Raw genomic sequence first — 22,814 nt, 5'->3', positions numbered from 1 at the left:
AGTGCTGAATTAAAAAAATAAAAAAGCTCCCAGGTGATTGTTAACGTGCAGCCAGAGGAGCGAACCTCTGATTAGGCAGGGTGGCAGGGGCTGGCACTGTGATATGCTTGGGATAAAAGTGTGGTGCAAGAACAGCCCCATCGTTTGTCCTCACAGAGCATGAGTACGTGGTCTAACCTAGCAACTTACAGCTAGGTAGAAGTGTTCTAATAAAGGTTGGTTTCTACACGATTAGGTCTTTTTCCCCCAGCTTTATTGAGCTACAACACTACGTAAGCTTAAGACGTACACTGGGATGATTTGATACACGTGTATATTGTGACATGTTTACCACAGTAAAGTTGGTTAATATCCTTCACTTCACATAATTCTCAGTTTGGTTAATATGGTGAGAACATTTAAGACCTACTCTCGTAGCAACTTTCAAGTGCACCATACAGGTTGTTAACTGTAGTCACCATGCTGTTTATCAGATCCCCGGAACTTGCACTCAAAGTCTGTGCTCCTTGACCAACATCTCCCCCATTTCCTCCCCGCCCCAGGATTAGGTCTTATTCTTTTAACAGATGTTGGAAGGGACAGTTGCTGATACAGGATAAGTAGTGATTTTCCTTGGAGAGCTGAGTCATGCTTAATACCAGATGGCCTGGGACAGAACGGTAGGGAAAGCTCCTGGGGGAAAAGAATCAGCGTCTTAAGCCTAATACAGCATAGTGATGCTAATCTCGTGCTCTCGGATTGAGTGTTTTAATACTTTTAATCTAATTGCCTAATTTTCTTCTTTCTAAATCTTTCTGAAAAAACAACTCACTAAAGCACTGTTGTCCTGGTAATTTTCAGTCCTCATGATCCTAAAGTTTGAAAGTAGAGACAACCTGAACATGTGTGCTTCTGGCCTTTGTTCATCCCCATGGAAAACTACTTCTTGACTAATATTATTGTTAATATTATTATTTGGATGAAGAGTTTGAGCAGGAAGGGTCGTTTGAAAAAGAAACAATTGCCCCCATCCCCGTGCAGCAGGTGATGGGAAGTCTGGTCATCTGGCCTCTGACGGCCCTCCTTGCGTTTCCCCTTGCAGTGCAGCTCTGGACTGTGGGCAACTATCACTGGTATCTCAAGCAGAGTCTGCCCTTCAGCACCTGTGGGAAGAGCAAGCTCGTGTCTCTGATGTGGGACCTGGTGACCCCGTCCCGGCTGCATGTTCTCTGTCAGGGCTGGCATTACCTCTGCTACGACTGGCGCTGGACGACTGACCGGAGCTCGGGGGAGAGTTCCAGTGACCTGGCAAACGTGGCTGTCGTTGATGGAAGTAAGGAGCTGGGAAGCGTGTCCGTGAGCCTGTGCCTGCGGATGTGGTGGTTTGACTAAAACTGGGGAATTTTGATTTGTGTGTGCGTTGGTGGTTTCGTTTATTTTTACTTATTTCCTGTTTTGTTTTGAGTGGATGGGGATGCCCTTAGTGGGGCATGTACTCCTGAGAACCATAGTCCTTCCTCCTCACCCCTACCCCTGCCCACCCCAATTCCATCCATAGTCTTCACGAATTTACTTGTGTGGCCTTTGAAGACGTTGGAAATTTTGACCCCAGGTATGGAAGAAGATAGCAGTGTCTTGCTAGCCTTACCTTTTTGCCTTGCGGTAGATTTACATTGACCCTTGCACACCCCCAACTAGGTTGCTTTGCTTTTTGATATAATACTTGTTATTTATATAATCTTTCCAATATGTTCAAGTCACAGACATCTGTCTAGTGTGAGGATTGGTTGGTGTTTTTGTTTGATGAGGGGGAGGGAATTGGGACAAGAAATAGTCATCTGAAAAGACAGTTTACTTAATGCTGGTAACATAAAGAAAAACTTGTTTATAGTTTTGTTCTGTGTAGTAGTCCTAATACTGATTTTACAATCATATGTTCTGTCCAGAGGACTTAATCAGATATGTCTTATTACTAAAAACATGCATAGGGATGTGGTTTAATGATTTTCAAGGGAATCATTCCCTTGGTTCAGTCTGACTTGGTTGCTGGCCTTGGTTTCAAGCTAGAACCCTTGGCCTTGTTGCCCTTGTTCGCAGGAGTTGGACTGCTCTGGGCCTGGAGGTGACAGTAGCCAGATACAGAGCCCTGACAATTTTCCCTATATATTGTGTTTAAGCTTATTTATAATAAAAAACCACCAAACATTTTTAGGAATTGCTGTATATTTTCTACCCCCATTATTAGTTAGTGGTACTGTGCTGTCAGATGCTTCATTTTACAAATTAAGCATCCATGTGTCTAATCTCCTCTCTCCCTCTCCTACGCAGACAGGGTATTGGTGACAGTCTTCCGACAGAGTGTGGTTCCACCTCCCATGTGCACCTATCGACTGCTGCTCCCACACCCTGCAAATCAAGTCATGTTCTCTGCACACCCCCAAAAGAGTAATGACCTTGCAGTCCTAGACGCCAGTAACCAGATTTCTGTTTATAAATGTGGTATGTTCAAAAACTTGGTTCAGGATGTTCTGAACCAAGTCCCTCCTGCACAAAATCAAATGATAGTGTGGTATTGCCTTAGCTCCAGTGTTTCTAAAAACTTTGAAGTTTGTAATTAATATCATTATCATGATGATATATAATTGATTTGTGGGATTTTGGGGGATGGGAGGGGGTCTAATCCCACTGTGGCTCATAAGAGCAATTCCTTTTGCTTATTAAACTTAAAGTGTCAGTGATTTAAGAATAACATTCACCCTGGAAGTAGCATAGTATCTTTTTTTTTTTTTTTAAATTTTATTTATCTTTTGACAGAGAGAGACACAGCGAGAGAGGAAACACAAGCAGGGGGAGAGGGAGAAGCAGGCTTCCCGCTGAGCCAGGAGCCCGATGCGGGACTCAATCCTAGGACCCTGAGGTCATGACCTGAGCTGAAGGCAGACGCTTAATGACTGAGCCACCCAGGCGCCCCAGTAGCATAGTATCTTACTGGGTCTTTAACGTGGTTTACAGTTCTCATTGCCTTTGCACATATTTCCAGTTGATCTCACAGCTTTCCTAGGAGCGGCATCAGATCTGGTGTTTTTCTGTTCTGTAGACGAAGGAAGAGAATGCCAGGGTGTTTGCAGTTTGCTTAAACAAGAATGGACGAGGATCTCAGCTTAGGTGTTCTAGCTTCTAATCCAGTTGTCCTTCCACTGTCCCATTTCTGTCAGTTGCTGGTTGCTTTCCTGATGTCCAGGAGAAGCTGAAATGTGTTTTTATTTGTGAGTTCTATGAACATGTTGTAAATATACTGGCACATGATACTGGCAGCCTTGTTTTCAAATCGTCCTGAATTCTCAGCCTGAAAGGCAGACAGAGATTTAAGAAAGAGGTTGAGATGTGGTTGTTTCTGATTGCTTTATATCTAAAGTGGATTACCTTCTAGAACCCGCTGAATGCAGAATTCAGTACCCTTAGTATCAGGGAAAATGTGTGTAGTTTACTATGATAGTAACTGCATTTTTGTGTTCTAGGTGATAGTCCAAGTGTGGACCCTACAGTGAAGCTGGGAGCTGTAGGTGGAAATGGATTTAAAGTTTCTCTTAGAACACCTCATCTGGAAAAGAGATACAAGTAGGTTGTTCTTGATTACCTTGGGCCTCCAGGAACAGCATTGAGGCCTAAATTCAGCCAGCTCTTCCTGTTCTGTGCCTGTTGCTGGGTGGGACAAGGAGTAGATGCAGTGCCTGGCCCAGGTTTTTCAGGCTGCTGGGGAAGTCAGTTACCGGTACATCTGAATGCCATGTGCTGGTGGGTGGCCGTGGAGCCAGGCTGGTAGCTGGCTTAGAACCCATTTCCTCCAACAGCCCTTGGTTCCCCAGGAAAGACCACGTGGGAAAGGTGGAGATGAGGATGAGAGGACCAAGCTGCGTTTGCTTACGTACATGAGGGGTCTGTGTTGTTCACATATGGCTGACTGAATGCAGTCTCTGTCTTTGTCGCATCCACACTCCACAACTTTAGGTTGCTGCGTTTTGAGTCTCTCAGGTTGGAAATCAGAATGTGTTGTCCCATTGAAAGGATATTATAAACGGTTGGGTATAAATGAGTACCTCAGGCACGTGATAAGTATTGTAAAATGACCCTGAAGCTAATTATTAATACTAATACCGTTTCTGTGAGAATCCAGGATTTGATTCTATTCTACTTGATAAGCACATGTTCGTAATTATTGAACTCTGCCTCCTGAGAGTATTTATTTATAAGTTAATAGGGACAGTAAACTGACTAAAATAACAATTTCATAAGTAATATGTTTCTTAAATATATGCACTATGTTCAATGAACGTGTATAAGTTTTTAACCTGTGTATGATTTGGGGGCTGTCTGTATAATGCTTAGCCGTTTTCAAAGAACATTTATGTGGGTTATTTCATTTCACAGAATTGAACCCACTAGAGGACAGACTTAAGGCAAACTAGGAAGCGTGAAGCAATTTAGTATATAATTTGATTTTTAAAAAATTGAGAGAAGTATAGCTCCCAGTCATTTAGGAGATTTCATGAAGGACATGAATACCTATCTTGATCTTTGAAGAAGAGATCAGGTTAGGACTGGCAGAGACGGACTGGGAGTGTTGGCTGTGGTTGCCAGAACGTGTCAGTGGGAACCAGAGGGGGGAATGCCCCGATGTGGGGAAGAACGCAGTGGAGGGGCTGAGACCAGGGAGAGCTGTTCGAGTAGGAAGATGAGGGTAGTGACACAGCTTCTTCAGTGCGTGCGGAGGATTTGCCACGTAAGCTAAAAGGCAGGAGAAGTAGCCATTGTGGGTTCCTGCCTGAGTTGGCAAAAACATGCTGTCCCCTGATGTGTTAATGCTACAGGAGGCAGGTGTTAGAGGCCAAAGAAACCGTCTCTGAAGCTAATTAGTCATTTTCATGTGAAATGCTTAAAAATGACCCACTCTGCCAAGACCCACATATCTGCTGGAGCCTGGTTTGAATGCTGATAAGTGGTGACAGTGGAAAACCTCTGGGGTTTGTTACTGTAGGGCCTGGGGCAAGTGATTTTCTTGTGTAGTCAGTTTCCTGAAGTGTTCCCTTCAAATCTAAAGATCTCAGAATATAAGAAACCTAAATATTAAATAGAAGAACATTCTGGCATTACCTTAGGTTTTGTCCCTCCAAATAATTAGGAACTGACTCTATACAAGGTGGTTCATTCTTCATTTAAGAAAATCTCAGTGATATTAGGGCTTTATTCATGTCTTGGATATTCTTCAATATTTAAAACAGAATTCAGTTTGAGAATGGTGAAGGTCAAGAAGTAAACCCACTGAAGCTCAGCCTTTTCACCTGGATTCAGGAAGATGTTTTCCTGGCTGTAAGTCACAGTCAGTCCAGCGCACAGTCTGTCATTCACCATCTGACTGTGGCCCCTTCTGAGACGGATGACGAGCACGGACAGCTCAATATTAGGTATTGCGACGCTTCCCTGCATTCCGTGTGCTCATAAGCCGATTGAATTACACTTTTGTCTTTTCTGGGTATGGGACTCTTTTGACTTCTACTGAGCAAGGTTGAGGGCAGTAGCTGCTTTGTTAAACACACTTAGCAAGAGCGTTAAGTGTAGTTTTGAGTCACGTCAAAATACAAACCTAAAAATGCATCAAGAAGTGGTGGAACATAGGACAAATACTAATAGATGGGGCAAAACATTTTGAAGATGTGTTACAATTTTTAATTCAGCATATACTTACATTCCAGCAGGGTAACTGTTAGCCCAAGAGAATTAGCCACTGTGGTCACCCTTGTTAGTTACTAAAATTAATGATAAGGTCTGTGTACGTGCATTTCATTGGATGTGGTGACTTCAAAATGCCGCTTTTGGCTTCTCTATGTTCTGTTTGGCGCTTGACTACATGTACTACTAGACAGTCGTCTCTGTTTCTCTTTGCTAAAATTTCACTGCTCCCTGGCCCTGAGTTTTGCTTTGATTCCAGACTGCATGTTTGTCACAGGTATCAGATAATGGATGCTGTTTTCTGTAGTGTCTCTAACTCAAGCCCCATTGTGCGGTAGATGGCATTGCGTGGACAGCTCTGAGAAATCCTCAGACTTCCGATGTCAAAACTTGGCACATTAAACGTAAGCTGATATTAATCCTCACACTCATTTGTAGTAAGGGTTTCCTAGTTAGATTTCAATTCTGAAAACCCTTGCTGCAAAATTAGTAACTTTTCTTCATTGTGTACACAAAACATATTCTAGTGTAGTTGTTAACTCCTAATCTTTGACTCATAGTGCTTCATGTTTTTACAAAGCTTTTGTGAATATCCAGATGGTTACAGGAGATGTTCTAGCTATATGCAACACTCAGTTAACCAGGAGCTTGCTTTTAAAAAGCAGAGCGAATGGAGGGGTGAGGATGGGTGAAACAGGTGATGGGGATTAAAGAGTGCACTTGTCATGATGAGCCCTGGCTGATGTCTGGAAGTTCTGAATCACTCTGTTATACACCTGAAACTAATACAACACTGATACCTACACTAGAAATAAAATAAAAACTTAATTAAAAAAGCAGAGCAATTTACATTAGAAATACCTAAATTGTACACATTTCTGCTTCTCCGAATTTGAAATTCTTTACCATCAGCTTGCAGGAAAAAAGGCTAGATCATCTCACTTGCTGTAAAGGAAATGAGAAGTCATTTAAAATACATTTCTGCTTTGACTTTTGTTTCTCAAAAAAAGGCTGTTTTGTTCATATAAAATATTAATGTCTTTAGGGAATATAAAGTCCCTCAGTCAGCTTATAGCTTTTAATACCTTACATTTATTACAGTTTAAGTTTTGTAAAAGGTACTCTTTTCAATGCTTTCTCTATGGTAACTCACTTCTTTCTCACGCTGCCTCTTTGAAGTATGTATTATTAGCGTTCTTGTGTTATAGCTGAGACCACTAAGGCACAGAGCAGTTCAGTAACTTGCCTGGCATCATGCAGGTAGAGCCTCGATCCAGTCCCAGCCAGTCTCACTCTGGAGTCTGTTCTCTTAACCTATTCGCAGATCATTTATCCTCACAAAATTTGGGGCATTTTGAGTTTTTTGTGTATTGGCTAGAAACTCTTTGAATAAATACTAGCATTGGCAACATTTGCTTTTATTGCTACCTCTTCCACTTCTTTTAAGACACGTCTACTCTATTCATTGACACAGGAAAAAATATGACAGTAACAGATTCCCCTCTTCTCAATTAATGAAGACCCACAGATTTCCATGAATGAATATGATAGCAGTAAGAGATACTGAGTATGCTCACTTTCCTGCAGACTCACTGCTTTATTTACTGCAGTATATATTTTAGGGAGACAGAAATGATACCATGCATGTCTAATGAAGGCAATAAGTTGTTATAAGTTGTATTAAGTTGCTGCCAGAATGCGAGTGATGACCTCACAGCTTAGACACCTAGCTTATTGGCATTATGGAAAACATTGTCATGTGACAGGTCATTACTTTGGCCTTCTGCTGGAAATATTTATCAGTGTGTATATGTGTGTGTGCGTGCATGTGTATGTATGTAGTATGTATATATTGTATTGAAATAGGCAGTGCAGCCCAAAGGGAAATTGTTTATTTCTTTACCTGTTTCTGCAAAATCAGTGAAATGTTACTACTTTTCTTTTTTTAATTTTGTCAGTTCATCTGTGACAGTGGATGGAGTCATAATCAGTCTGTGTTGCAATTCCAAGACCAAGTCAGTAGCATTGCAGCTGGCTGGTGGCCAGATACTTAAGTACTTTTGGGGTGAGTATCAGAATTTTCGGAAAGCATGTTTATGACTTACATAAATGTTTAATTCTTGAGGATGTGTACTTAAGAGTTTCTTGTCAATGCTACATTGACAGTTAGGTCTTTTAACTGTCCTGGAAAACCCTAAGCTGTAGAGTGGAATTGGCAGGTGTATTCTGTAATGGACCAGAGTGTTTTAATGAGTTTCCAAAATATATTTGGAAAGTGATCCCAATTGCATGTTAAGTGTCTCAGCAAGTATTGATGTGACAGTGTTTTACAGTGAGCATACCAGCTTTTTGTAAACCTCATCTGCCAATCCTGCAGAGTCACCCTCTCTGGCTGTTGAACCATGGAAGAACCCCAGTGGATTTCCTGTTCGGTTTCCTTATGCATGCACACAGACTGAATTGGCCATGATTGGAGGAGAGGTCAGTGAACAGGAGACTTTACCACTTAGAACAGTGGCCCAGGAATTGCTGGCATTAGGTAAAAAAATATGGGCTTTGGAGGTAGACTTGAGTCTCCACTTAATCTCAGGGCAACAGTGAGAAATTTCGGAGCCTCAGTTCTTCATCAATGAAGTGGGATTAAGAGATTGTCCGGCATGTATGTAGTAGTTAGTTGATTCCTTTCCTTGGAGGTATAAATTAAAAGATAGAAAAATGCAGTTGGCAGACTTTTAGTCCACGTTGTACAGATCATCAGTTTTATTTAAATACCATTTGGGGACAGCAAAAATGTAATCTCAAAAATAGTGTTCAGGAGGTTGCCATTCATCAAATATTGGAATGTCTGTAATTGTGGTGGGTGGTAAGATACAGCAGTTACAGAACAAAAGAGCTGACTAATCCCTGCTCTTAATATAGATATGATGATCCCCTCTGATAGAATGAAGGAAATGAACAGGGTGTGGTGGAAGAGTGTTGAGGTGTTTGGCTACTGAGAGGATGGTAGCTATGAGGATGGGTGTCTGTATTCAGTCTTGACATGGACTTAGATATGAAACCACAGGGCAGTAGAACTATGTGATAGAAAAATTAGGTTTGACCAGTTTGGTTAGAATTGTTTGTAATTTCAGTTTTGTTTCTTTGCAGGAATGTGTCCTTGGTCTGAGCGACAGGTGTCGTTTTTTCATCAATGACACTGAGGTAACAAGGCTTGTTTTGGGCAGGATACTTTTCAGTGTTGCCTCCAAGTAATAAAGCTAACTTTCCCCTTTGCCTTGTTGTAGGTTGCTTCGAATATTACATCATTTGCAGTATATGGTGAATTTTTGTTGTTGACAACCCATTCCCATACCTGCCAGTGTTTTTGCTTGAGAGATGCTTCATTTAACAGTAAGTGTTCAGTATAGTAGAAAATAGTCCCTCTTCTATTATCTTTTGTCCTTTGAAGTCTTGATGACTTTAAAGTTCACCACCTCCTTTGGCTTTTTATCATAGAGTCCTAGATTATGAGAAAGCTTTTAGGGGTGCCTGGGTAGCTCAGTCGGTTAAGCGTCTGCCTTCAGCTCAGGTTGTGATGCCTTCAGCTCAGGTCATGATCCCAGAGTCCTGGGATCGAGCCCCCATCGGGCTCCCTGCTCAATGGGGAGCCTGCTTCTCCCTCTCCCGCTCCCCCTGCTTGTGCTCTCTGTCAAATAAATAAAATCTTTAAAAAAAAAAAAAAGAAAGAAATCCTTTAGAGTTCATGTACTTAGCGCCTAATCACAACACAATATCTCAGTTCAATGTTCTTTTCACGAGTTAGCAAAGACTTCCAGACAATGTCCTTCCTGGAGCAGAACATTGTGAAACGCAACAGAATTTTTCAGGATTATGTAACAATGCAGTATTTTCCCTTGGGTTACCATGCAGATACAAACTGGCTCTAACTTCTTTGTAATCTTCCTTTGCTCACTGTGACCACACTCCATTGTAGATCTGAAAGACTCCATCTTGTGGTTTATAGGAAACTGTGTCCATTTCTCCTTCAATTCCACGTGTCCCCTCCCCCCACTGTGTGTGTGTGTGTGTGTGTGTGTGTGTGTGTGTGTGTGTGTGTTCCTTATTCTAGAAAACTCCAGTTACTATCTTTGCTTCTAACGTGGAAACTGGGAATCTTTCACTGATGTGATTATACTGTACTGATAGTGCTAAGAAGTAGAGACACTGCGTCCTCCCTGTGTTTTCTGAATCAGTTGAGAAGCTATATATGTGAATATGCATGGGCTCTGTGAGAGAGGGCAAGTTCTAGGGATGAGAAAGATTACTAGTCTTAAGGTTGAGTGGGAGAACAAAGGGGTGTCATTGTTAATTGCTTTCTTCTATTTTGTTTTGTTTTAATTTTTTTTTTTTAAGATTTGATTTATTGGAGAGAGAGAGCACAAGCGGAGGGGAGGGGCAAAGGGAGAGGGAGAAGCAGGCTCCCCGCTGAGCAGGGAGCCTCATGCGGGGCTCGATCCCAGGACCTTGGGATCATGACCTGAGCTGAAGGCAGACGCTTAACCGACTGAGCCACCCAGGCGACCCTGCTTTCTTCTATTTTGGATCATATGTTCAGTTTTGACCTCAGTTAATGGCAAGTGTCTTATCATGACAGTGATTCTTATGGCTTAGCCAGTGGTGTCTTTAGCATTACATGCAGGTCTGAGCATCAGCCATCTGTCTAAAGGGGAGTCTCTGCGGAAGGTGGAGAGGGGTTCACGTATTGTCACCGTTGTGCCCCAGGACACAAAGCTTATATTACAGGTAAGCTGATTTTTCAGGCTATGTTTCTGACTGTCGTTAGGCTGTCAATACAAAACAATTCTTGCGGATTGTATTTTAGGCCTTCTTATCATTTGTAGCAGTTTATTATAAGCCATTCCTTGCTAGGTTCTCCATTAGCTTTATACAAAGGAGTGCTCATACAGGCTGTGCCCAGCAAGGCTGGAAGGGCAGCTTCTCTGGGAAATCAAAATAAATACTGAGCACAGCCAGATTCTGCTGGAAGTGTGCTCATTTTACAGGATCGTGGTAGTTCTCTATGAAGAGTTGAGTTAGGTGAAGTTGTGTATCCTGGGTATTTAAATTTTTTCTATTTAATTAAAAACATTGTTCTGATTTATTTAAGATGCCAAGGGGAAACTTAGAAGTTGTTCATCATCAAGCTCTGGTTTTAGCTCAGATTCGGAAGTGGCTGGACAAGTAAGAACCATGTATATGACTAGTTTGCTTGTTGTTATGACTTATATGTGAAGATAGTAAGTATTCTATTAAAGTTTTTAAAACTTAGAAGTACGGAAAACCTCTATTACACATGTCTTCAATCAGATTCTCAGAGGCTTTTTTTCCTCCTACACTTTGATTTTAATAATTACCTAGTCTGGTAAATATTCTTAGTAGAAAGAATCATGAAACGCATCATACAAGACAGGGTTTCCTAGCCTGAGGGGATCCATATGGGTTTTAGATGCTCTGTGAACCCAGGGAAACTGCACCAGACTGTGTCTGTGTGTATTTATTCGGGCAGAAGGCCTAAGGCTTTTGGCAGGTGTACAGGGGAGCCTGTGACCCAAAAATGCCTGAGCCACTGTTGTGAAGGAAATGGTCCATTGTCAGTTTATTTTGGGGAAACTTTGTCTTTGTTAGCATTTTGTTAAAGAGAAAGTAGACCTAAGTTCGGTGATGATTTTTGGTCATGTGTATGTGGGGGTATAGTCCTCAGACTGCCGTGGTGACTAAGTTCCGTCTTTTACGAAGGCAAGCGAATCTGGTACCTGATTTTTCATTCTGTGAGTTCAGAGTAGAAATCCAGTAGTAGTTGTTTGGCATTTGGACTATAATCTAATTATAACTGGTTTGCATCATAATAATGGTGTTGGATCCAGGGAGTTTAGTTTTTGTAAAATGACCTTTCCATCCATTCTCTCTGCCTCTTCACAGACTGATGTTTAAGGAAGCATTTGAATGCATGAGGAAACTGAGAATTAATCTCAATCTGATTCATGACCACAACCCTAAGGTAACTTTCTAAATCTGATGTCAACTCTAGCTTACCTTAGACTTGATCCTGTGTGATTGGAACTAAAATTTTTTGTCCTTTTTTTTTTTGGGTAGGTGTTTCTTGAAAATGTGGAAACCTTCGTAAGACAGATAGATTCTGTAAATCATATTAATTTGTTTTTCACAGAATTGAAGTAAGTATTTTGAATAATTCCTGAGTATCATATCCATAATTTATCTAGTTTAGGAAATCAAACAGATAAATAGCTAAAGGAGAAAAATTAACTTTGTGTTTGGTATTTTTTTATCACTATAATTCTCAGATGCCACCTGTAATAGATTTTTGCCCTTTTCCCTTCTTTTTAAAAACAGCCTATTTAAAACTAAGACTTGAAAACACGTCATTTAGAATTATAATTGACTATTTTTAGGTGTATATATAAGACTATTTGTCTTAGGAAATTGAAATCAAATGGTATGTTTTTCTGCAGTGACTTTCTTCCAACTTAAGAAAACATTTTAAACATAAGAAAAGCCGTCCAGTTAGCATCCTGCACCACCATCTAGACTCTCTAGTATATATTTTCCTATATTTGCTTTGTCACGATGTACCATCTATCCATCCATCATTCATCTTTTTTTTTTTTTTAAGATTTTATTTATTCATTAGAGACAGAGATACAGAGAGAGAGAGTATGAGCAGGGGGAGAGGCAGAGGCAGAGGGAGAGGGAGAAGCAGGCTCCCCACCGAGCCAGGAGCCAGACGTGGGGCTCGATCCCAGGACCCCAGGATCATGACCTGAGCCTAAGGCAGGCACTTAACCATCTGAGCCACCTAGGCGCCCCTCCATTCGTCTTTTTTAAGGCAAATTTTAAGTTAATTGTAGCCTTCAGTCCACTTTATGTCTCAGTATTTCACTTCGTAGAACGCTGACTAGAGTGCATTCTCTGTGGGTCAGAGTCACATGTGGTGAAATGCATAAATCATAAATGCACTATTCAGTGAGTTCTGACCAATGCATAACCCAGACCTCTATTGAGACAGAGAACATTTCCTTCACCTCAGAAAGTTCCTCCAAACCTCATGTCAGTCAGTCCTGTCCCCACTCCTAGGCAACCACTGTTGTGAGTTTTTTACCATAGATGAGTTTTGCCTGTTGACCTTGAAGTGGAAGCATATAGTATTTACTCTTCTGTGTAAGTTAGGCTGCTCTCACTCAGCATATTACCTTGAGATTCACCCGTGTTTTTACTGGTATCGCTAGTTCCTTCATGTTCACCCCTCAGTAGTGTGCCCTAGTGCAGATATGCTACAATTTGTTTATTTGTTCCCCTGGAGTTGGACACCTGTCTGTACCCAGTTTGGGGCTAATATGAATAAAACATCTATAACATCACTGTACGAGTCTTATATGAAAATGTTTTCATTTCTCAGTTTGTTTCTTCATTTTTCACCTTATGTGAATATGATGAATCTGTTGTCCAAAAGCCATTTTTATTCCCTCCTCAGCCTGCCTGGATATATGTTCATCATTTGGTAGCTGGGACACGTGTTCAGTAAGTGACCTCTTAATAACTTGTTCTTAGGGAAGAGGATGTTACAAAGACCATGTATCCTCCACCAGCTACCAGCACTGTCCAGCTGTCCAAGGATCCTGGTGGGAAAAAAGTAGACCTTGTCTGTGACGCTCTGAGAGCAGCCATGGAGAGCATAAACCCCCACAAGTATGTGCGCTGTCATTAGTTGGCATCTTTTGAGTCACCGAAGTGTACTCTTGTCCTTACTCAGCTTGTTCGTCCTTCTCATTCTGGGCTTCTCCACTTACCACCACAGGTACTGCCTGTCCATACTCACCTCTCACGTGAAGAAAACAGCCCCAGAGCTGGAGATTGTGTTGCAGAAGGTACACGAGCTGCAAGGTAGAGACCCGTTCACAGACGGTGTGTCACCGGCCTTCCAGGCTTCTGGGGCGCTCACCGACCACGATCAGGGCCCCATCACACAGTGTGGGGCTTTTGGGTTGCCATTTTAAGACCTGTGTCCGTGTTTTTTGAGCACTGCCCTACAAAACATGTACAGAAGAAGTCCTATGGCGTCCAATTCTGTCAGGAAAATCACTTACTTTGTCTTTTTGGTTGTGTTGCTAGAGACGTCGGGTTTTCCCCAAACGGCTTTGTTGTGTTTTGTTTTCTTACACACTGACAGGCAGTACTCCACCTGTTCCTGATGCTGTGAGCGCTGAAGAGGCCCTGAAGTATCTACTGCTTCTGGTAGATGTTAATGAGTTATATGATCATTCTCTCGGGACCTATGACTTTGATTTGGTCCTCATGGTAGCTGAGAAGTCACAGAAGGTAGGTGCAGTCACTACTTTAACGGCCTTGCGGGTCTTGCTTCTGCGGTCATGGCAGTATGAAACCCTGTCCCCGACAGCACTGGGTCTTGCTGACATGAATATAGCGAGTACAGGCCTGGGGGCAGGGCTGGGCGTTTCCCGGACGCCTGCCTCTAAGCCCCATCTCTTGTCAGGGTTCAGGGCTGATCAAAGTGTTTGGAATGCCAGGTGGAACAAGTGAAATCAATTTACTTGGTTATTTGTAAGATTATGGTCATATGTGTGAATGAACTCTCCTCTTGTAAAGGAAGTAGAGCAAATGATTCAGATTCCCGTCCAGTTCCTTGTTATGGGGCTGGAAAGTGGGAACACGGAGAATAGGAAGGCTTGGGGCCTCTCGTCCCACCTTAGCATGCTGCAGTTGGAAAGTTTGGGCGCCCCTGATCTGGTCTAGTTTCTGCAGCCTTAGTTTCATCCTGTCATCCCTCTCCTTGCTCTTGCCAGAGTGATCTTTCCAAAAACAAAATTTTGATCCTTCATTCTTTTACTTAAAATCCTTCATGGGCTCTCCATTGCCCCTAGGATGAAGTTCAGAAGCCATCATATTGCTTGAGCCCCTGCCCCCAGGATGTGGTCTCTGTGTATCTGTCTGTGCTTGTCTCTTGATATTGTTCCTTTTGCTCAGCCTATAGTGGTTTTGTACCCCCCCGCCCACCAGCCGCCACACTCCCTCTGCAGGTAGCGCTACTTCTGCTTCCCTTCACCACTCTCCACCTCTCCATTCGCCAAGCTAATTATCACTCGTCTAAGGCAAAGGAGGCCAAGGTAGCCTCTTGCCAGTGCTCCATTCTTGCCTCCCTGCCCGCCACGTGGGGACTGGATGAGGTGGGCCACATAGGGCTTCCACTGCACCCAGTGCCTACCCTATCATTCTAGCTCCTCTTCTAGGTGGTAGGTCTCCTGAGGGTAAGGCTTGGTTGTATTTTTTATACATAGCAAATTCTTACTAAATGTTTGTTGATTGAACACCTTGGCCTGTAGTTCTCTATATTACATGCCTGAGTATTTAATTATTTTTTCCTTTGGGCTTTCTTTTTTTTCTAGATTGTTCTTATGTGTATTTATCCTGTCTGCTCAGTGAAACTGTATTAAGAACAGGGAGCATCTGTTCTTTAGAAAGAAAACAATTTCCGGGGCATGGCACAGAGCTGCAGACAATCAGTGCTAATAAAATCTTAGTTGGCAGGGCCTTAGAGTTTTGTCTTTAACTCAGTACAATTTTACCTTTGTTTTAAAACTTGATGGAGGGTGGGATGCCGGGGTGGCTCAGTCAGTTAAATATCCGACTCTTGATTCCAGCTCAGGTCATGATCTCAGGGTCCTGGGATCGAGCCCCACGTCCAGCTCCGCGCTCAGCACAGAGTCTGCTTGGGATTCTCTCTCCCTCCCCCTTGCACGTACATGGGTGCATGCGTGTTCTCTCTTTCTCTCTAAAGAAATCTTTTGGAAAAAAAACTGGCAGAGGGAGGGCATGTGATGCACTTCTGGAGAAACTTGGATGCATTTGTTGAGTATCTTCTAGATTGACCTTGTTTTCCTTATTAGCCTCTGAAATAAGTGGCTCTTGTGAAATTGCATAGGAGATCGTTATCATTATTCTCAAAACAACACCTGTACGTTAAAGCATTTTCACCCAACTGGCTATATGTTGTTTCATTTTATATATTTATACAATATGTATAATATACTAATATAGTACGTATTTTAAACATTATGTAGCTTTGGGTTTATTGATTGTTGTAATTGTTATTTGTATTGTTATAAATAAATGTAATCATAAGCAATAAAGATCTCCTATTGGTGTTTTTTGTTTTTTGTTTTTTTTTTAGGATCCCAAAGAATATCTTCCATTTCTTAATACCCTTAAGAAAATGGAAACCAATTATCAGCGGTTCACCATAGACAAATACCTGAAACGATATGAAAAAGCCATTGGCCACCTCAGCAAATGTGGTAAGTGTGACGATTAGTATGTTTATTTCTGCTTCAGGTCTTCTTTGGAGCTAGGCAGGGTAAATTAAAGTGTTAGTTTAGATATAGACTGATTTCAGTTTCCACTCCTGAAAATTTTAACAGTTATGTATGTGCACCTTCTTTTATCATATGATCTGAAAAGCTGAAGGCAAAGCAAATGACTTTTAATGAATTGGAGGAGCTCCCTAACTTAAAAAAATAGAGCAGATCATTTTTGGGTTAAGGATAATCACCTCGTAAATTCATTTCAGTATCTCAGAATGAAAATTGTTTGATAATGCACTCTTCTCCCCTGGTATTTGCCAACACCTGAGGGAAACGTAGCTTGTCTGGAGGGAGTGGCCATGCGCACCGACAGTTCCCAGAAGGACACAGGTGTACATGGTAGCGACGGACTAGGACGAGCACGGTGCACGTTGTTCTGCTTCACCCCATGCCTGTCCCCTGCTGGAGTTTCTGGCTTCAGCAGGTGCAGTTCTCTCCAAGAGCTAGGATGGGGATAAGAAGTTACCTGGGTGTTAGTAAGCTGCTTTGGAGAATCTGATTGAGCTGGGCTGGGCTGGGACTCTGGTATCTGCATAGGTGATAAGCTCCCCAGCTGATTCTAATGAAGGAGGCTGAGCAGACAGAAGGTTGGAGAGTCATTTATCAGGGCTAGTATATAAAGCATCCTTTTACATGGAACTCTGATCTCAACCTGTGTTTCTCATACCTCACATATGCTGGGGTGCTTTGCTAAAATTAGAATTCCTGGATTCTGATACTCTGATTCTGCAGGTCTTACAAAGGTCCCTTGTTGATTTTGTGTAGGGACCACTGGTACAAATGAAATTCATTACGCTTCCAAAGTCTTAAACTTGTGTGTGTATGAATCTTATTCCTCAGGACCCGAATACTTCCCAGAATGCTTAAACTTAGTAAAAGATAAAAACTTGTATAAGGAAGCTCTGAAGTTATATCCGTCAGACTCGCAGCAGTACAAGGTGAGTGGTGTGCGAAATGAGGCTCTTCTGACTTTGTGCGTTAGCTGGCAGGGGGAAGGATCCCGAGTCCATAATGCCATTTTTGGCCTCAAGGTTTATCTTCAAACGAAGTCACCTTGTCCTGAGCTCTTATCTGGGAGAATGGCCCTGACCTGCTCTTGTTCTGAAGAAAGTGCCCAGGCTGGAAAGCTGGGAGTTGTCCCCCATTCCTCATCATGAATACCATCGCAGCTTCTCCCTGGGGTTCCCGGCTTCTGTCCCACCCCTTGCTCCAGCCCAGCCTTGCTGTCGCATGACTGATCGTCCTGAAGCATGTAGATCTTTCTCATGTAGTTCAGAAGAAAGGGATGCAGTTCGGTTGTTTGTTTAAACAGACATCTATTTAGTTCTTCTTACATGCCAGATATTTGCTAAATGTATTCTGTGATTCTCATGACAACCTGATCAGGTAAACAGATGAGGAGACAACCTGCCTCAGGAGCTGGAGTGTGAAGCGCCGGCCTGGGATGTGGAGCCCAGGCTGGCTGACCCCGGAGCCTGGGCCCCTAACCACTGCTCATCCCCGCCACCCTCCCTGCCCTCTGCAGTTCGCCCGCGGCTCTGCTCTGGCCCCCGCCTGCTCCCTTAGCATCGGCTGCCTCTTCCAGGCCTCTCCTTGCCCCTGCCTTTAGCCCCACTTGTCTTTTAACTCTCGGTCTCCTGTGCCAGAAAGCTGTTCCTGGGCGAGGTGCCACCCTGAGCTCCCAGATCCCCCTTCTCACCTCAGTGACGGCACGTAACCACCTGCCACCGCACTGATTTGTTTTCCCTGCCGGCCGCAGGCCGCTTAAGGGCAGGGGCCGTGTCTTGTGTTCCGCTCTGTGTCCCTGCCTGATGTTGAGCCTGCGGATAGAGAATTTGGCCAATGGCTGCCTCTTTGCGCTCATTTTCACGGTCTCTTCCTCTCTCCCGGGCTCGCTCTCTTCTCCACTCACACCAGCCTTCTTGTTACTTCGTCCTGTGTATTCCGTACACATTTCTGCCGGATGGCCACGGTGCTCTCTGTAGCTCTCGGCCTGGATTACTGTGCCGTAACCCTTCACGTGGCTGGTTCTCCTCACAGCCCTCTGAAATAGCACTCCCGTCGCTCTCCTTTCATCACGACGTCACGGGCCTTCCTGTGTTTGTAAGCCTGTCGCCACAAGAGCAGGAACTTGGTGGTGGTTCTTGTTATTGTTTGGGATTTTGCCTGTTTTTATTTTCTGCATCGCTATGTGAGTCCCACTGCCCTTAAGAGTACTCAGTAATGATCTGCTGTGTCAATACATGGCACATCCTCAGTACGGTTTTGAGTGGAGGAATGAGTTCACTGATTAACCACGGGATATTTCTGAGTAATTCAAGAGACTTTCAAACGTAGTGGCTGAGACAGCCTACACTGGAGGTTAAGAAATGACTGTTGCCTTTCCTCACCAAGCCTCCGTCTCCTCTTGCCACAGGATATCAGCATTGCTTACGGGGAGCACCTGACACGGGAGCGCCTCTTCGAGCCAGCCGGGCTTGTGTTGGCCCGCTGTGGCGCCCACGAGAAAGCGCTCGATGCCTTTCTGGCTAGTGGTAGCTGGCGGCAAGCTGTCTGCACGGCAGCCCAGCTGGACCTGACCAAAGAGCAGCTGGCTGGCCTCGGCAGAACTCTGGCAGGTGAACGTGGGTGGTGGTTTAGGTCCTCTAAAAGGAGGACTCTCCCAGAGGTTTTTTTGTTTCTTCCTTTCTTTGGCAATTTTGCAAGTAAATTTAGGACAGCATACCTTGAGACCGTCTCATATTCACTAATAAAAATTAATTAGATAATTTAGAATGGTTTATTTAAGTAAAGGTTAAACTGCTACAGTGAGAGTCCCCAAATACGGTGGCATGATAAAGAAAGCTTGTATCTTTCACGTAAGGACTGAGAAGTCCTTCTGTTGTGTGGCTCTGTCATCCCAGGCGGATGGTTGTAGCTGGATTTTCTCCATACCCATATTCCAGGCCTTAGGAAGGGGAAAAAACTAGAGCCTTAGGAGAACACTTGAAGTTGGAAACGACCTTGAAGTTACACTGTTCCTTGTGTTCCATCTCATTTGCCAAAACTTACATCCTAGTGCAGAGTAGCTGTGCGGCCATGTGCCCTGTCAGAAGGTAAACATGAGTTTTGGAGTGGGGCCATTCAGGTATAGACAATAGATCGTTGGGATCTGTAATAGCATTTATGAGAAATGAGGTGAAAGAAAAAACCAAACATGTACGCATTCTGAGAGCAAAGGCAGTTCAGCTGTGTCACGATCTAGGGATCGTCTGAACCAGAGGCAAGCCTATATCAGAGTCTGACTCCTTAGAGGAAGGAGAGCTAAAGGACGGCCTGGGAGAAGAGGTGAATAGGCGCCCTGCCCTCTCACCTGTGCTTGTATGTTCTCCCCTTGCTGTTTTTTTTTTTTTAAAGATTTTATTTATTTATTTGAGAGAGAGAGAGCGTGAGAAGGGGGAGGGTCAGAGGGAGAAGCAGACTCCCTGCCGAGCAGGGAGCCTGATGCGGGACTTGATCTGGGGACTCCAGGATCATGACCTGAGCCGAAGGCAGTCGCTTAACCAACTGAGCCACCCAGGCACCCACCCCCTTTGCTGTTTTAAGAGTTTTAAAAATATTGTTTGGTTTCAAAGAAAATGCGGTTCTGAAAAAATCCCAAATTAAATCCTGTTAAATGTATGTATGTGTCCTCCTTAGCTATTTGCATTCTTCCTTTTTCTCTGGGTCATAAAAATGTGTGAGGTTACCACTTTTCTTTTTCTGGCATTTCTGGTTATTAGGTCTGTAGGCTCTTCTACAAGGCCTCTTCATTTCCATGGTGAACTCTTTAGTTTTTGAGAATTCCCTATATTAGGTCTTTTAGTTATTTATTCTGGCTCCATTGTTATTTCTGCTTTAGAAACTTATGTTTTGGTAGTTCATACCTTCCAGCTCTGTTCTTAGGGTCTATTATCTTCTCTTACATTCTTTATAACTCTTAGCTTGTCATGCTGTATGTTCTCCCCAATGTTTAGCAAAAACGGTAGGGAAGGTGGTGGTCAGAGATTGTTGAGAAAAGTTATAAGGCAGAGTCACTTCATGTGTACTTTAACTTAGGCAGTTTATACAAGAAAAGAAAGATAGCTGTTGAAATTATGGAGATGATTATACCTGCTTTTGTCAGGGATCATATGCGCTGGAGTTTGCATGAGATGGGAGACATGAGTCTGCCAGCCCCGTAGTCGACTTCAGGTTCTGTGTGCCTCTCAAAGCATGATTATCTCAACTGCTGAGTCATTCGAGCATTTAAAGACACTGCATGACCCGTAAGCCAACTACCTTCATCTTAGTGCTCAACCAAAGAACAGCAGTCTCTTCCTATTTGAGGAAGAAATGGATGAGCTGGAGGTGCTAGGTCATTTGTCCATATGTGTGCCTTTGTAAGCTTTTTTTCATGGCTAATTTTGGCTCTACATGGATTTCACGTTCTATGCTAAATTTAGATTGTAACTGCCATTTGAGATAGGACTCTGTAGTATTCCTGCCTATTTCCTGACAGAAATTCACAAAGTATATAGTTTGATACATAATAAAGATATATTAGTGAGCATATCAGCAAAGGAATCTGTTGAGTGTTGTTATGCCCAATGTTTCACAAACTTACTTGACCCAAGAATGGTTTTTTGGTATTGCCTTTTATTATCCTACAGTCTTAGGGAACACTTTGGAAAATGCTGTTTTAAAGCTGTTCTATTTGAACGTATACAGTAGAGCTTAGTCTCCAATTTGTAGGGGACGGTTTTTATTTAAAAAGTACCCCCAGGGGTGCCTGGGTGGTGTAGTTGGTTGGGCGTCTGACTCTTGGTTTGGGCTTGGGTTGTGGTCTCAGGGTTGTGAGCTAGAGCCGAGTGTTAGGCTCTGTGCTCAGTGTGGGGTTGGCTTGAGATTCTCTCCCCTCTCTTTGCCCCTCCCACTTGTGTGCCCACATGCATGCTTGCTCTTTCTCTCAAATAAATAAATAAATCTTAAAAAAAAAAAAGAAAAGTACCTCCAAAAACCATTTCAACTTGAGTTTTGGTGATCCTGTTCTTAGCAAGCCAACTATGGTCAAGTGTTTATTATCTTTGCAGGAAAGCTGGTTGAGCAGAGGAAGCACAGTGATGCAGCCACAGTCTTGGAACAGTATGCCGAGGTAACCTCATTTCCTCCCTTCAGCCACTCAGTCAACAAGGAAGGTCTTCCCGGTTGTACCTCACCGATCATGAAAATTAAAGGAACTTGGGGTAATTAGGAAGTCCAGAGACAGTATTTGCTCTGCAGATCTTCCCTCTTGCTGACCTTAGAAATCTAAATTTAACTTCTAAAAAATTAGTTCTCTAAACAATACGTTCTGTAAGGTAGAACTCTACCACAATAGGCATTAGTGGTATGACCTTGGTAGAAGGTACTAAATTAAATCTCAGGGGAGTTGTGCTTTTTATGTTAACTTGCCAAGTAGAAACAGTGAGAAAGGACCATTCTAAAACAAAGGGATTGAACTTCAGATACTTTTCTGGCTTTTACAGCCATTCTTACTGTTGGAAGTGTCTTTTATCTCAGGCAGTATGATGGGTTCCAATTTTCCAGCAGATTATGAAGATGAGTACCTTTACCAGCTTTTGATACGATTGTCGAATTTGTTATGAAAATAATAAAACTATGCACTGACATGGGGCGCCTGGGTGACTCAGTCGGTTGGGTGTCCAACTCTTGATTTTGGCTCAGATCATGATCTCAAGGTCGTGAATTTGAGCCCTGCGTCAGGCTCTGGGCTCAGTGGGGAGTCTGCCTGAGATTCTCTCTCTCTCTCTGCCCCTTCCCCACTTGTTTTCCCTCTAAAATAAATAAATCTTAAAAATTAAAAAACAAAAAAACAAAACAACAACAAAAACTATGCACGGACACTGGCCATGGACTAATAGGACATAGTTGATACCAGGGATTACTGCCTTGTAGAGTTTTAGCCTTGGATGAGAGAGTGTTTTTTACAGTTGTTACTAGTAGGCACATTTGTATAACATAATTGTGCTTTTAAATTACCTGAATGTCTTTCATGTAATAAGGGTGAGTGAAAGAAGATCACTACAATTTGACAGATCCTAGCAAGAAATTACGTTGGTGGGTGAATGAGCTGAAAACATCAATGAATAAAATATGCATAATAACAAGGCTAGAGTAGAAAGATACACCATCTAAGATGGGTAATTAAATGGATCAGATGCTACCATCCTTTTTCTCTGTATAAATGAAGATTAATTCATATATATATGTTTAATTTATATATTTATAATTTGTATATCTTTAATTGGGTATACATTACATATAATAAAATCTACCAATTTTAAATTAACAGTTGGATGAGTTTTGACAAATGCTCCTGGCCATGTCACACCACTACAACCATGGTGATAGAACATTTGTAACACCCCAAAAAGTTTCCTGCTTCCCCTTTTGCAGTGAGTCTTCTCCCTCTACTCTCAGCTCTTACCAAACACTGATGTGCTTTTTGTCATTAAGTTTTGCTTTTTCTAGAATTTTATATCAGTGGAACCATCTTGTATGTGGTTTTTTAGTCTGGCTTCTTTCACTCACATAATGCTTTTGTTTTCTAACATTTTTTTTTTATTTTTTCTTAGAATTTTCATCTCTCTGCTTGCAATACCCATCTGTTCCCGC

At 42.6% G+C, this 22,814-nt stretch overlaps 1 protein-coding gene across 3 annotated transcripts in view; it reads left to right on the top strand.

Moving 5' to 3' along the window:
• ELP1 (elongator complex protein 1) overlaps window positions 1–22,814 on the top strand; it is a 56,831-nt gene that overhangs the window by 15,995 nt on the left and 18,022 nt on the right. For all 3 annotated transcript variants that reach the window (XM_032418210.1, XM_032418212.1, XM_032418211.1), the window contains 19 exons: window positions 1,082–1,312; window positions 2,308–2,478; window positions 3,498–3,597; window positions 5,259–5,441; window positions 7,665–7,771; window positions 8,084–8,187; window positions 8,854–8,907; window positions 8,991–9,096; window positions 10,373–10,488; window positions 10,853–10,926; window positions 11,665–11,743; window positions 11,839–11,918; window positions 13,312–13,449; window positions 13,559–13,644; window positions 13,931–14,079; window positions 15,950–16,073; window positions 16,980–17,077; window positions 18,556–18,757; window positions 21,230–21,291. In XM_032418210.1, coding sequence (XP_032274101.1) covers window positions 1,082–1,312; window positions 2,308–2,478; window positions 3,498–3,597; window positions 5,259–5,441; window positions 7,665–7,771; window positions 8,084–8,187; window positions 8,854–8,907; window positions 8,991–9,096; window positions 10,373–10,488; window positions 10,853–10,926; window positions 11,665–11,743; window positions 11,839–11,918; window positions 13,312–13,449; window positions 13,559–13,644; window positions 13,931–14,079; window positions 15,950–16,073; window positions 16,980–17,077; window positions 18,556–18,757; window positions 21,230–21,291 — 2,264 coding nt within the window. The remainder of the gene's footprint in view (window positions 1–1,081; window positions 1,313–2,307; window positions 2,479–3,497; window positions 3,598–5,258; window positions 5,442–7,664; window positions 7,772–8,083; window positions 8,188–8,853; window positions 8,908–8,990; window positions 9,097–10,372; window positions 10,489–10,852; window positions 10,927–11,664; window positions 11,744–11,838; window positions 11,919–13,311; window positions 13,450–13,558; window positions 13,645–13,930; window positions 14,080–15,949; window positions 16,074–16,979; window positions 17,078–18,555; window positions 18,758–21,229; window positions 21,292–22,814) is intronic.

The sequence above is a fragment of the Phoca vitulina genome, unplaced genomic scaffold, assembly GCF_004348235.1.
Source record: "Phoca vitulina isolate PV1807 unplaced genomic scaffold, GSC_HSeal_1.0 scaffold21, whole genome shotgun sequence".
NCBI classification, from domain to species: domain Eukaryota; kingdom Metazoa; phylum Chordata; class Mammalia; order Carnivora; family Phocidae; genus Phoca; species Phoca vitulina.
This window is presented reverse-complemented; position numbering and strand designations above follow the sequence as displayed.